The sequence below is a fragment of the Melozone crissalis genome, unplaced genomic scaffold (genome assembly GCF_028551555.1).
Source record: "Melozone crissalis strain CALT ecotype California unplaced genomic scaffold, PUWL_Pcris_2 ptg000150l_1, whole genome shotgun sequence".
NCBI classification, from domain to species: domain Eukaryota; kingdom Metazoa; phylum Chordata; class Aves; order Passeriformes; family Passerellidae; genus Melozone; species Melozone crissalis.
Window position 1 is genome coordinate 65,305 of NW_026535921.1, and position 13,808 is coordinate 79,112.

At 44.2% G+C, this 13,808-nt stretch overlaps 1 protein-coding gene across 2 annotated transcripts; it reads right to left on the reverse strand.

The window, feature by feature from the left end:
* Nucleotides 1–384: 384 nt before the first annotated feature.
* On the reverse strand, nt 385–13,748 carry GPN1 (GPN-loop GTPase 1). 2 transcript variants are annotated; one of them, XM_054293464.1, is made up of 14 exons: nt 13,630–13,748; nt 13,338–13,431; nt 12,811–12,850; nt 11,616–11,682; nt 10,877–10,914; nt 10,273–10,351; nt 10,079–10,173; nt 8,388–8,433; nt 5,558–5,704; nt 3,486–3,568; nt 2,909–2,948; nt 2,109–2,199; nt 1,551–1,661; nt 385–958 (listed from the first exon to the last, which is right to left on the reverse strand). In XM_054293464.1, exons 1-14 carry the CDS (start codon nt 13,720–13,722, stop codon nt 867–869), a joined length of 1,116 nt encoding a protein of 371 aa, XP_054149439.1. In that variant the 5' UTR covers nt 13,723–13,748; the 3' UTR covers nt 385–866. The 2 variants fall into 2 exon arrangements, with proteins under 2 accessions (XP_054149439.1, XP_054149441.1); XM_054293466.1 differs by lacking the exons at nt 11,616–11,682; nt 12,811–12,850; nt 13,338–13,431; nt 13,630–13,748 and adding an exon at nt 11,524–11,582.
* Nucleotides 13,749–13,808: the final 60 nt, after the last annotated feature.

Below are 13,808 nucleotides of genomic sequence, written 5' to 3' on the forward strand. Positions count from 1 at the left end.
CAGTGAGGCCACCCCTTTGTGTGGAGGAGAAAACCCCAGAGATTCAGGGTCCAGACTGCTAAACTGCAAGTGCCTACCATGAAAAGTAAGTATTAGCCAGTCTCTAAGCACTTGTGGGTATTCCAGGTCAGCACTCATCTATGGAAATGCCTCTGCTTTAAGTAACCTAGGGATAGATGCAGCCAGTACATAACCATGTGCACTTCTATTATCAGCCAAATCAAGCCAGAGACTTTTTATTACTTTCCTGGGAACTTTCTTTGCTCAGGATTTTCCTGGGAGGAATGTGTACCATGTCTGTACAATGTAATGAAGAAGCTGCTGCACATCCGTACAGATGGGCTGCAAGGACAGGGAAAAAAATCTCACTTTAGAACAGTGCTCAAAATGAAATTCCCTTCTGTTATTATCACACATTTGTTAGTACATAAAATATATTTAACAGAAACCAAACCATCAAACAGTGAGTAGATTGATAAAGTTCAGTACAGCATTACTTGTGCCCTGGCTGCAGCAGGCACCTGGCTGCACACGTGAATGGAACACGTTCTAGGGACCAGTTAGTGCTGCAGATACTAATGCTGCCTGCCAGAGCTCACAATCTAAGCTCTCAACAGACAGATCTGAAGAATCTGGAGGAAAAGAAACTGCTATCTGATTCCCTCAGCTTCAGGAAGCCACAGTGCAGATGGCAAACTGTGCAGTCAGTTGGCTCCGAGATCTTTAACTCACATGACCAACAGTTACTGCAGAAAGAGAAATAAAAATCTATCAGAGGAAGCAAGTTCACAAATAAAAGTCTTCACTCATGGCTCCGTGCAAGTTTCTTTATGCTGTTCCTTCCAAATCTTCTGTTTGTGAAGGTCTCATTCATTCAGGTTGCTTTTTCTCTGGCATTTCATCCGCATGTCTTGCATGAAGTTTCTGAAGGCTGGCTCCTCATGACTCTCCTCAGTCACTGGGGGAAGAAACGACAGTTCAGCACTATTCTACCTCAGTTACTGACAAAAGGGAGTCAGGATAGTCAAAATAACACAAAACATCCGTTGGATCTTCAACTACACTACTGGGCAAAGGAAAGAAGTGATCCGAAACACCAACGGAACAGGAAAAGAATGAAGATTAAGTCTGTGAGCTATAGAAGAGAAAAATCACCCTCTAAGAACTTAGAAGATTGCTCCAAGACCATAGTCACAGCAAAAGCCACAGCCAGGGCAGAAACTGTAAGGTGAAGGAGATGATAGAACAGCTGGGCATCAGTCAGGTTCAGAGGTCACTGCATGCCTCAAGCCTAAGGAGCTCTCTGGTTTATGTGGGCCATACACCTATTAATAACTTACACAGAAAACTTACAATTGAACTCTCCCAGAGGCTGGAGTGATAGCACTGACCAAACACTGCAGCTGGGTTTCTGCTATGGATTCTGACACGTGTATTTAGGTGACTGAGTGGGTGCTTGTTTTCTAGGCTCTCTTTACAGTCCACCCAGGTAATGAAATGCAGAGGGCATTTCCTAACTGGATGGGCAGTTTCAGGCCTCATTCCCTTACCCTCATGGTCAATGTCGTCGGTATCACTGTCCCTCTCTTCTTCCTCTTCATCGAGAGTTCCTCGTGTGAGGATTAGCTCAGAGGGACCCATTGCAGAAGCATCACCAGATCCTTGAGGGGAAAAGAAATGGTTGTACACAAACCAGCTTGCTAAAGGTAAGGTATTGTTAACAGTGACAACTTTTATCTGCACATAAACACAACAATTAACACCTATTCTGGGTCATGGATCCCAAAGACACAGGACAGACTCCATCAGCACGTACCTGTAAGGAACAGTGCAGCCAACAGCACAGCTCTCCCATATCCTAATCTGTTTCATCCCTTCTAAAGACCCTCATTATTTTTACTGTCTGTTGCTTTAGCTGCACAGCAGGGTTTCCTGCACGCCTGTGACTGACAGGAATACCTAAATGTGGCCAATACCACAGGAACTAAAGTCCCATTCCTCTAACATGGAGCTGCTTTCACCCTTTTGCTGTGGGAACAGAGAAGCACTTCTCAACACAAACTCTTCAGAAAACTCCTGCAGTGAACTGGATCTTCCTGGTGAGGTACCTGCCAGGGTGCTGCTCTGCATGCACACACTGCCCATGTCCTTCCACAAGTGCTCCAGCTGCTCTTTCTTCTGTTTCTCCTGAGCTTCCTCCTGTAGATCAAGTGTTACATGTGGATTCTGAGAACATTTTAAATATCAGCAGGAAAATAACCTCCCCCAAACCCAGCCTCTGCCCCCCAGCCAGAGTGCAATTCACTGAGCAGATCTCACATCGCAACTAAGGTTACACAGAACTTTAGACAAACACAGACAGCACCCTTCAGTATGGCAGACTTGTAGAACATTTTCAGAAACATCAGGAAGCCAAACTCAGTGCAGCTGTGCCTGCAGAGAACTGTCCTTTGGACAGCCAGGACTCAAATGAGCAGAGCTACCGACTCTGGCACTGCAGATCTGTCTCTGTTACTGTTTAAGTCAAACCAGTACACTTCACTGGCACAGGAAGATACAAGGACAGCCTCGACAAATCACTTGAGAATTTATTTTCAAGAACTCTCTATCCTTCTGAATGGAAGATACAAAACTATTTCCCAACCATTTTCTCACAATTAGCCTAAATACTAGCACTGAAACAGCAAACAATATGTGTTTTATAAAACATCTTTATTCTTGTAAAGATATGCTCCACCACATCAAGGGGAAAAAAGCAGAGAGCAGACTTCTTCAGGACAGGGGCTTTTCCCACACTGAGTATGACTACTAAATGAAATGTTAGACCCACTCAGCATAAAGGCACTTGTGTGCATTAAAGTGACCTCAAGACACTCTGTCCAGGCACACAACAGCCAAAACCACTTACCAGTGTTTTTCTCAGGCGTTCATATTCTGGACGGTACTCTCTGAAAAGACAGAGTGCATTCAGTCTGAATCAACACATGATTTATATTAAATAAGGATCATCTCAGAGGCTTCCTTCTACCCCAAAAGTTTTCTCGAGGCTTTCATGTTTGAGAGACATTTCAGAAGGACTAACAGTATTTTTTACCCAGATTTGGATTCTGAAACCAACGGATGCAAAATAAGTGAACACACTTCATTGAAACAGCAAGAGTTCAAACCTTGATCGCTGTACAGAATTAGAGAAAAAATATTCCTTCACATATTTAATGGCACAGATAGCTTTTGCTCTTTCACGGAACAGCAAACACAAAAATTCATCTCTGAATAGTTCCTTTACACTGCCACTTTCTATGCTGATGCTTGAAATTTATCAGAAACCCTAAACTACCTTGGCTAAGGAAGGTGCAGAGTCCTTCAAACCAAAGGAGCTGCAGATCAGAACCTTCAGGAAGTGTTCCCTGAAGTGTTCTCCTCAAACCAAAGGAGCTGCAGATCAGACCCTTCAGGAAGTGTTCATGGGCTGACTATGGCCTTACCGCTCGTATTCATCCACAGCTTTAGAAAGCTGGGTAAAAAACTCCTCCAGTCCTGTACCGAGCACCGCAGAAACACCAACCACCTGCAAGAGAAACCACACACAACTAGAGAAACTGAACCACTCTCTAACAAAAAACCACAAAAACTAACAAATGATTACCAGTCTAAACCCAACAATAGCTCATGAGAGTGGCACAAGAATGTGCAGTACCACTTCTGCTTCTCTCCATCCTGCTTTCAAACTCCTTGTCCTTGTCCGCTTGCTGCTCATGTTAGTTACCTCTGTCTTTTGGGTGGTGCCGGTTTTCTGTTTGGTGAGTCGTTGCAGTATTTTTGGGGGGTGTTTCTTTGGGGAAGGGGGTTTGGTTTTTTTGACAAAGTTGGGCATTTCAAGAGAAAGTCAGGTCTTTCTGTCACTTACTTGTTGACTGTTAATAATCCAATCTGCACCTAGGGTTATAAGTAGTTAGTGTGTATCAGTGTACTAGAAGTAGCAAAATCAACAACTGACCCATATAATACTTTGTATTTAGCCACATCACACTTGGCCACGCAGTCCAACCCCAGAGTGTGGGGTGGAGAATTCAATCAGTTACGGCAGCAATACATTCAAGATGCACATCTCTTTTCTAACTTGGTCTTGTCTATCATTACACATCTGGCCATTTGTTCTGTCTGTGGTAAATCAATTATCTAAAACCACATTTCATTAGCACTATTACTAGCCAGAATCGATCCTCTTCTAACAAAAATTCTTCCTCTTTTTTGAAAGCAAGACAGTCTCAACTATTCCCTAACAAATGGAAGACCTTTTGCAATACAGCCTTGCACTTGGTCATTAATACAGCAAACGTGAGACAGCTCTCCAAAGGAGTTTAAGTATTACTATTTGCTGACATATGTTAATATTTCTACTTCCCTGCACTGAAGTACAAGCTGCAGTCTATGCTACAATCATCACATGACCTGCTCTCCAGTCATGCAGAGAAACAGGACCTAATTAACAAATAAGGAACACGGAGTACTTTAATTCTGTATATGGCACCACTACAATCCTCTCTGTATTTTGTTCCACATAGAACATGTACATTACATCTGGCTACATTATTATTGTTGTTGTTGTTATTGTTATCTTTGTGAATAGAATCACTTATTTTCATTGTCTTTCTTTAAACACCCATAAAGGCAAGAAAGGTTGCTTTTTCTGTAGTAAAAGCTAATGACAAACACAATTAGCTGAAACCTTTTGCACAGACTATGGGAACAGTAACAGCCTACGATGCACAGGGTTTCCTGAGGAGCTGGATTCCTTTGTCTTCTCAAAACCTGGTTAAGTGAGAAAAAAACCCCAACTTCTTTTTGGCCAAGCAAATATGGGGGCGCAGGGGGGAGAGGGTGTTTGTTTGGGTTTGAGATTCTTTCCCTTCTTCCTGTGTACTAAATCGCACAACTGCACGACACACTTTCTAAACAAGGAAAATTACCTCAGACAGGAAATGCTGCAACAAAGAATGCTGCCTCTCACCAGCCTATCTTGGCTTTCTTCTCATGATTAATCACAATATTGAATTATTCAGGGCTGCCACTCAGCGTGACAAGTTACTGAAGTAACTGTGTTCAAATCAGTAAATCCTAACACAGCTAATCAACAGACTTCAGATCAAAAGGGCAGTGCAAAGACCCTTTACAGAAGGACAGAGTGGGCAGGATTGGGTGACACCTCTGGAGATAATCTAGTCCAACTTCCCTGCCCAAAAAGCAGAATTAACTAGAACAGGTTGCCTCATAACTTGGTCTGTCTCCAAGGCTGGAGACTCCACAATTTCTCTGCACTGTCTGTTCCAGTGTTTAATCAGTAAAAATGTAGTCATTTTTTCCTCCTCTGCTCAAACACAGTTTCCTGTATTTCACTTTGTGTCTATTGCCTCTTTTCCTTTCCCTGAGCAGCAGTGAACAGTCTGCCTTTTGACTTCCTCACACTCTACTCCCACCCTACATCAAAAACATTATTCTTGAGCTTTCTTGTCTCCAGGCTTTGATGAGAGGTAATAAACAAAACCAAGATTCTTACCTTCAGTGAGCTGTAAAATTCATCCAATACTAAACTCATGGAACGAGTCAGGTTACTGACATAGGAGGTCTCTTGGTTCAGGGCATCCTGAAAAGTCTCAAAGTCCTGCATCCATTCTACTGCAAAACTGTGGTCGATTATGTCAGTCTGGAAGGAGAAGGGAAAATGTTCACCAGTAATAATCTTAGCCATAGGCTGTTAAGTGGACAAATATAAAAAAAGTCCATGTTAAGTTTATTTTCAAAATGTTAATATTTTCAAAATACTCAGCCCTGGTCTGGAGTTTCGCAAGTTCTGTTTTTATCAAATGAATATCTGGAGAGAAGACAAACAACTGCTCAGGTTTAAGCAGGCAATGACTGTTTAAGGGAACAATCACAGATCTAAAGCCTTCTATGACTTACTGCAATGGAGCATTCAAACACTGCACATTCTACAATAAAGCTTACAGTGTAAATGGCAGACTGTACGATTGAGGCCAGGCAGGAGCAGCCCCACTGAAATCCCAAGCGTTCCTGTAAATGGCAGACTGTATGACTCAGGCCAGGCAGGAGCAGCCCCCACTGAAGTCCCAAGATTTCCAGTAAATGGCAGACTCTATGATTGAGGCCAGGCAGGAGCAGCCCCCACTGAAGTCCCAAGATTTCCTGTAAATGGCAGACTGTCTGACTGAGGCCAGGCAGGAGCAGCCCCACTGAAATCCCAAGCGTTCCTGTAAATGGCAGACTGTCTGACTGAGGCCAGGCAGGAGCAGCCCCACTGAAATCCCAAGCGTTCCTGTAAATGGCAGACTGTCTGACTGAGGCCAGGCAGGAGCAGCCCCACTGAAATCCCAAGCTTTCCTGATTGCCTGGGAGCTGGGGGAGCAGGTGGGCAGCAGCCCAGTGATACGGGCTCTGTAAGTGGCAGCTGTGCTCCGACCCAAGGAGCTTACAACCCAAACTCAGTGCACAACAATGGACACAAACAGGTGAGATGGCCTCACAATTTTACATGGACTCATGTGCAAACAGTCTATTCAAAAGTTTCATCAACACCTTGCCACAGGCTTATCCACCCTCAGCACAATCTGAGGTGCCTAAAACTCTGGTATGCTTCATTTCCCTGCACCAACAGGAAGGAGAAAGATGAAGTATTGCCTAGCATTACTCACAAGATTCAAGACAGAACTGAATCTCCCAAGGGCCAAAGCCTGAGTACTTCAAATTCTATAAATAAAATAAAATCACCTCTACAAATTGGTTTTTTTTCCCTTTGCACATCTTAAAATTCTAAAATCTGCATATCTATAAGTTGCCCAGGATTCTTCCATTCTATCAAGAGTCAATTTAAAAAAACTAAACTTAATTAAATTTTGTTAAAAATCCTTAAAATGGTGCTGCCTTTACTCTTTAGCAAAGGCAAACATTAAATTGAGGTTTGAAGTTATGAATCCTACGCCTCAGGCCTACCTTTCCTAATGATCAAGTCCCACTTTCAGCCTTTCAAAAGATGTATTTTCTAAGAGAGAATGATTTTCCTACCTTGTGCCTTTTTCTATGGGAAAAAACCCCAAAATCTTAGAAGCTTATCTAAAATTACTGTCTAGAGTTAGAGAGAAAACAGTTGCTCAGTAAGCAAGCAGGTCCCAAAAGAGGGTTTGGGTCACTGGGCAGAAGGTGGAGTTGGGGCACAGCAGACACTAAAATGGCACAGGAAAGGCACAGCTGTGGGAGCTGTGTGTGTGTGTGTGTGTGTGTGCGCGCGCAGAGAGCCTGCAGTGCTGGGGATACAAACACAAATACCAATGATGTCTGTGGGCAGCAGCACTGGGCACACAGGTGGAGCTGGGGCACAGCAGACACTAAAATGGCACAGGAAAGGCACGGCTGTGGGAGCTGTGTGTGTGTGTGTGTGTGTGTGTGTGTGTGCGCAGAGAGCCTCTGTGTGTGTGTGTGTGTCTGTCTGTCTGTCTGTGTGTGTGCAGAGAGCCTGCAGTGCTGGGGATACAAACACAAATACCAATGATGTCTGTGGGCAGCAGCACTGGGCACACAGGTGGAGCTGGGGCACAGCAGACACTAAAATGGCACAGGAAAGGCACAGCTGTGGGAGCTGTGTGTGTGTGTGTGTGTGTGTGTGTGTGTGCAGAGAGCCTCTGTGTGTGTGTGTGTCTGTCTGTCTGTCTGTGTGTGTGCAGAGAGCCTGCAGTGCTGGGGATACAAACACAAATACCAATGATGTCTGTGGGCAGCAGCACCCACACCAGGGGATCCTTTCAATATCTGAAATGATTATGTTTGATTTTGTTTTGAGCCGTTAAACTCAGAAGCACTCCTTTAAGAGTGCCCTACATGGCAGTAGATGTGTATCTCTAGACTGGCTTCTGCCTCCCAGCAAACACTGGATCAAACAAACGCCTTCTGCTGAGTTTTGCCTGGGGCAGTACGTGGGACTCCTTCCTCAAACCTCAGAAGGGGTTACACCACTCACTCCCATGTGGGTCACCAGCCTGCTGCTAACAGGAACAAAGCCAAATTCCATGTGCAAAAAGGGTGTGTAAGAGCAGACTCCCTCATCTCCTCCCTCTTACCTTACAGGGTTAAGTGTCCCTATAGTCCAGGCTTAAGGTCCCAAACGTGCTTCAAAGTGATGGTGCTCTGTTTTGGGTGCAACTGCCCATCCCTGGTTATACTTGTGCCTCTCTTAGATATGGTTGTCAGCCTGCAGCCCCCTCCCAGTCTCTCTTTTCTAGAAAAATCCATTATTGTGGTAAAACAAAGACACCACACCAAAGAAGCTGAGCAGAACAACGTCCCACTAGGAAATGGAAATCAGAGCTTTGACTTACTTTGTTCATAACCACGATGAAAGGTAGCTTTGTCTTGTACAGGATACTGGGCAGGGAGACACAAAATGAAAGTTTAACATCAATTTAGAACCCACTACAATAGAAAGCATGTTAAGCATAAGGCAGACAAGGCTTATGCAAGACTGAATACATTTGACATCAAAAGAAAATTATTTTCCTCTGCAGCAATCAGAATGTAATTTTCACCCAGGTCCTGCTTACAACCTTTGAACAAATATGCTTCCCCAAGATGTAAGCACACATCTGTGAGGCAGAAAATCTCTGACACACATAGTTGATTTTGGTTACCATTTTCTATGTCTCTCAGATCCCAGTTTTTAATTACATTTGCATTTTGCATTTGACTCAGACCTCAGGTTCTGAGAGATCGTGAACTGAGCAATGAATTCAAATAACACAGAACATCTAAAAAGAAAAACTACGTCAACACAAGAGCTCACACACTTATTGCACTGTATACGTGTTCACCTTTTGTTCAAACTGACGTCAGAAAATTCAGCATGCAGTAAGACATATTTTGCACACTATTATAGTGACACAGCTCCTGATTTTCATACAAAGATTGCAAGGGTTTTTGAAAACCTTTTACCAACATTTACCATTAATTATGATCAGCTCTAGTTATGCTGATCATTCTACAGGTATTTAGTCCCTGATTTAACATGAAAGAAAAGAGATATATTAATGTATGAGAAAGAATACAATAAACCAAGATCTCGTTGCTATGCTGAACTCAAAACAAATCTTGAAAAATCTCTTGAAGTACCAATAACATTAAAAAACAGAATAAGAAAATATGTGTTTACAAGAAGAAACTTATGCTAGACTATCTTGGTACATCTTAGATAAATGGGTTTATAAGCAACAGGCAATGTTAAACTTTTGTAACCAGCATTCACCACACCGAGATCTCACAGATTATTTAATGCCTTCAGCAGGAGTTTTGAGCCAATGACCTCCATATGTCCATTGGCACCTAATTTATTCTGCTTTTTCAATGAGAAAATCACTAAGAGAATAACCAAGGCAGTAGATGGAGTGGATCTGAGACACCCTGGCCTGCACCAGGAGCAGCATGGGCAGCAGGGTGAGTAAGGTGAGTCTCCCTTTTCCCTCTGTTCTCATCCCACCTGGAGCTCTGCATCCAGCTCTGGAAACCAGGGTACAGCAAAGACATGGAGCAGTACCGTGGGCCCACAGGAGGCCATGGAAACCATCAGAGCACTCTCCTATGCAGGCAGGCCAGAGAGTTGGGATTGTTCAGCCTGGGAAAGGCTTCAGGAAGCTTTATTGCAGCTTTGCAGTATACAAAGAGGTTTATAAGAAAAATGGAGAGTGAGTCTTTACCAAGGCTTCTAGGGACAGGACAAGGGATGATGATTTTAAACTGAAAGAGACATGCTGACAAAATTTTTCATGATGACAGCAGAGAGATATTGGAGCACACTGCACAGGAAGCTGTGGTTCCCCATCCCTGGAAGTGTCCAAGGCCAGGCTGGATGGACCAACGTGGTCCAGTGGAAGGTGTCCCTGCCCATGGAAGAGGGCATGGATTAGATGGCCTTTGAAGGTCCCTTTAAACCCAACCTATTCCATGATTCCCCTCAAAAGTAACTATTAAAGAGAGATAGCAATTGAAGCAGATGGGCTGCATTTCCAGCCTTTCTTACCTGCAGGCATAGAGCATGTTGGACATGAAGGTGATGGGGTTGGTACTGCGAGAGGTGTCCATCACATAGACAACAACTGAAGGGAAAGAGGAGGCCTGGGAACACCAAGTCAGAGACAGTTTGATTAGAAACTCACTGCTCAACAGCCAGGTCATTCACACAGCTTCACTGTCCAGCCATGCAAAAGCACTTACCAAGGCCTCCGTTATGATGGTTCCTGATGCTGACCAAGTGAATACCTCAATTTGCCCTGGTGTGTCAATAATAACATACCTGGTAAGAAGTTACCCCCAAACAACAATAAGGAAAAATTAGTTAAGCACAAGGTCCTGTTCTGACTAGATTATTACCAGCATACAATAGCAACTGACATGATTATTCTATAACAGATGAGAAAAGCTTCTCCCAAACACTAATGAGATTTATGGGCATGCCTGAAAATCTCCTGTGTGAATTTTGTAACTAAGAAGCATGTAATCTTATGAGTTGAAGGCATCGATTTGCCAGACAGTTAGTAGTGCAAAATCTTTAAAAAAAGAATAAGTTGCTGCGTATTTGAACAGTGTGTGAGAGAAAACAATAGTCTAATGGAAGACAAGAAAAACAGGACTGTGATAAGCAGGCTTTATTTTTATGTATGTAAAGAAAATCTAGTTTATCCATTCTATGCCCTTTTCCACATAAAATTTATAACAAGGCTGAAAAAACCAACTAGAAAGCATTCAGAGAAGCTTTTTAGAATTTTGCAATTTTCCCACAATGATCACAGAAAGGCACAACTCAGTAGAATGTACTCACTTAGATGCATTTTGCCTTTTTTCAATAAACTTCATCACCTGATTGAAAAAGCAGAAGTATATTTTATATTTCACAACAGGAAACTTTCATCTTCATTTCACAGCAGAAACTACATTAACTTGCACAGCTGCAGGTGAATATCAAAAGGTTAAAGTCTTTATGCTTTTCAGAGTGTGAAAATGCCTTAATAAGGAGGGGTGAAAAATGCTCAGATCCTGCGTATGTCAAAGACAATCTTGATTTTGTGAGTGTTCTAGTACTTGACTAAAGGCAGTTGTTCTGTGCCTCTTCACCAGGAGATCATCTCAGTATCTGACACTAGCCCCCAGCCCAGAGCTGATTCAGTGGTATGATTTAGGAGGGCTGTTTTATCAAATGGCCCCAGGAAAATTTAATGGGTTTCCAGAAGTGAGCTGCCCTACTCCTAAACCAGAGCATCCATATGAAAGATTTTATAGGAAACACGCTGCAACAATAGTCCCATACAAACACTGAAGGATGTTCTAGACCTGTGGCCTCTTCATTTTACTTTAAAACAAGATGAAATCCTGAAATCTCTCATATGAAAGCTAATGTGCTCTGACAGCATTGTAGAACACAGAGTTCAAACCTTGAGAATAACTGCCCAGAAATATGAGAAAGCTCACCAAACACAGAGCAGTGCCCCTGAGACTGGACACACACAAAACCCCCACATCCAGCACACATCATGGAGCAGCACACAGAAACCACCTCGTACCTGGTCAAACCTTGTGGCAAAGAGATTGAGAGAGGTCACTATGCCGCCGTTTGGGCCCAGCCCATATCTGACGCTCCATTCAGGAAAGCAGACGGTTACACAGAGCCCAGAGGTCATCTCTGTCGCCTCTGACAACAGATGCACTCTGGATACCTTGGGATTGAGGGACAACATCCCCAATACATGACTAGTACACGTCTATAAGTCACTCAGCAGGGTAACAAATGCTCTCTTACCCAAACATGTGCCATTGGCAGAAGGAAGAGGGGCTGCATGGCTGGCTGCTCCTTGCCATTTGTGCTTTACCTGCACAAGAACCAGCATTGACTCATAACACACTGTTTTCTCTATCACTGCTCTCAACATCCACATATCCTCCTCAGGCCCTTATTAACAAGGCACAGCAACTCCAGTGTTGGATAACAGATGCAGTGAAGCAAATAATGCACTTACATATTAATTTGAAACTTATATTTAGGATGTTCTGCTGGTAACCCCAAATCAAACAACAGCCAAAATCAAGAATCCTATCCCCCTTTACGCTTGTCTAAAATATTAAATTTAAGAGTCATACTTGCAAGTCAAAACCAAAGACTGTGTATTGTCTCCATCTGCACAAGCTACTACATAAGAAACCAAGGATCTCCACAGCCCTCTGGAAGTGCAGCCACTTTAGCACAATGTTACTGCACTACAGTCAGCAGCACTGTGAGCAAGAGCAAACACTCCCGTGTCTCTGAGATTCAGAGAGACAACAGTGCTTTGGTTATGGCCAAATGGAGAAATCTCTTTCTCCATCTACTACAGGCAAGTAGGAATTTCCATATTTGTTTATGACAAATAAAACTAGATAGTTAAAATCTGGGGAAAAGGCTGCTGGCTTCCACGAAAACAAAAAACAAAATAAAACAAAACAAAAGGGCAGAGTCCCTGTTGCTTGTAAAAATTTACTGTTAGGCAAAATCATTTTTAGCACAGGAGAAAATCACCTAAGTGCCAAATCTTGTAGAACCCAAATCCCTAATATCACGTGCAAGAAATACACAGTCAAAGCCTCTTGATCTTCATGCAACACTCTGCATTACTGCAATCCCCCCCAAACACTTCCTGCCCCTTTAACACAGTGTTCATGCAGAAGATTATTTTCAAAAACCTGAAATTTCAAATATCATTATTCAGACAAAAAAAAGGATACTGCTTCATGACCTCTTTGTACTTCACGGTGTCCCTGATATCTAGGGGAGAAAGAAAGACATGTAAGCAGTTTTCCCGCCCCCAGCTGGTCACCATCAGCTAACAAAGTACATCCACCAATCTGCATCTGTGTTCCTGGAGATCCAGCACTGGAACAGACACTCCAGCCATTCCTCTGACCGCAGTAAAACAACTCGTGCACCCATAGTGTCTTGCTTATCTTTGGGAAGGCTGACTGGCATCCTGCACAGAGGGTAGGAGACAGGATTGTCACAAAACTAAGGACTGGTATGTTCTTTGGAACAGCTAAAAGTAAGATCTGTTCCTACTGCTAAAATGTTTTCTCTAAAAGTCATGTCTTTTAAAGCGCTTTAAAGCTCTTTGTTGACAGCATATTTCTATGTAGGGATCAAATCTGCTAATCCTTTCATTACTGACAAAAAAAAAGCCTCCAGAACCCAAACACCTCCAATCACACCAGATGACATAAAAAACGTACAAACGCATTGGAAGAATAGCAGCGCTCACCGATGTTGGCGGGGAAGGGCAGGCTGTGCACGGCAGGGTCCAGGTTGATCACGTACGGAGGGCAGCGCTGCCCGTGCAGGTGGGCGGCCAGGCGCTGCGGAGACACGGGGAGGCGTCAGCCTCGGGGGGACAGCCAGCCCCGCCGGGCACAGGCAGATCCGGGGGAACGGGGAGGCGGCAGCCTCGCCGTGCACGGGCAGCCCCGGGGGCACGGGGAGGCGGCAGCCCCCCTGGGTACGGGCAGCCCCCCACGGGCAGCCGACGACTCCCCGCGACCCCCGCCGCCTCTCACCTGCACGAAGGTGGTTTTTCCGGAGCCGGCCATGCCCAGCACCAGCACGCACACCGGAGCGGCTCCCACCGGAACTCCCGCCGCCGCCGCCATGTTCCCAGAGTCCCCTTGTCCTTCCGGGGCGGGCGCGGCCGCTGCCCCGACGTGACGCGCGCGGGCCCGGTTGTGGCCCCGCTGCC

Bases quoted from the DNA above. Each gene is read 5' to 3' on its own strand.
- GPN1 (XM_054293464.1), bottom strand. From the start codon at position 13,722: ATGGCGGCGGCGGCGGGAGTTCCGGTGGGAGCCGCTCCGGTGTGCGTG. The intron at 11,683-12,810 runs GTATCCTTTTTT...ATGGAGCGTCAG, and splicing joins TACAAAGAGGTCATGAAGCA to ATATGGGCTGGGCCCAAACG. The intron at 5,705-8,387 runs GTAAGTCAAAGC...TTCTCCTTCCAG, and splicing joins TCATCGTGGTTATGAACAAA to ACTGACATAATCGACCACAG.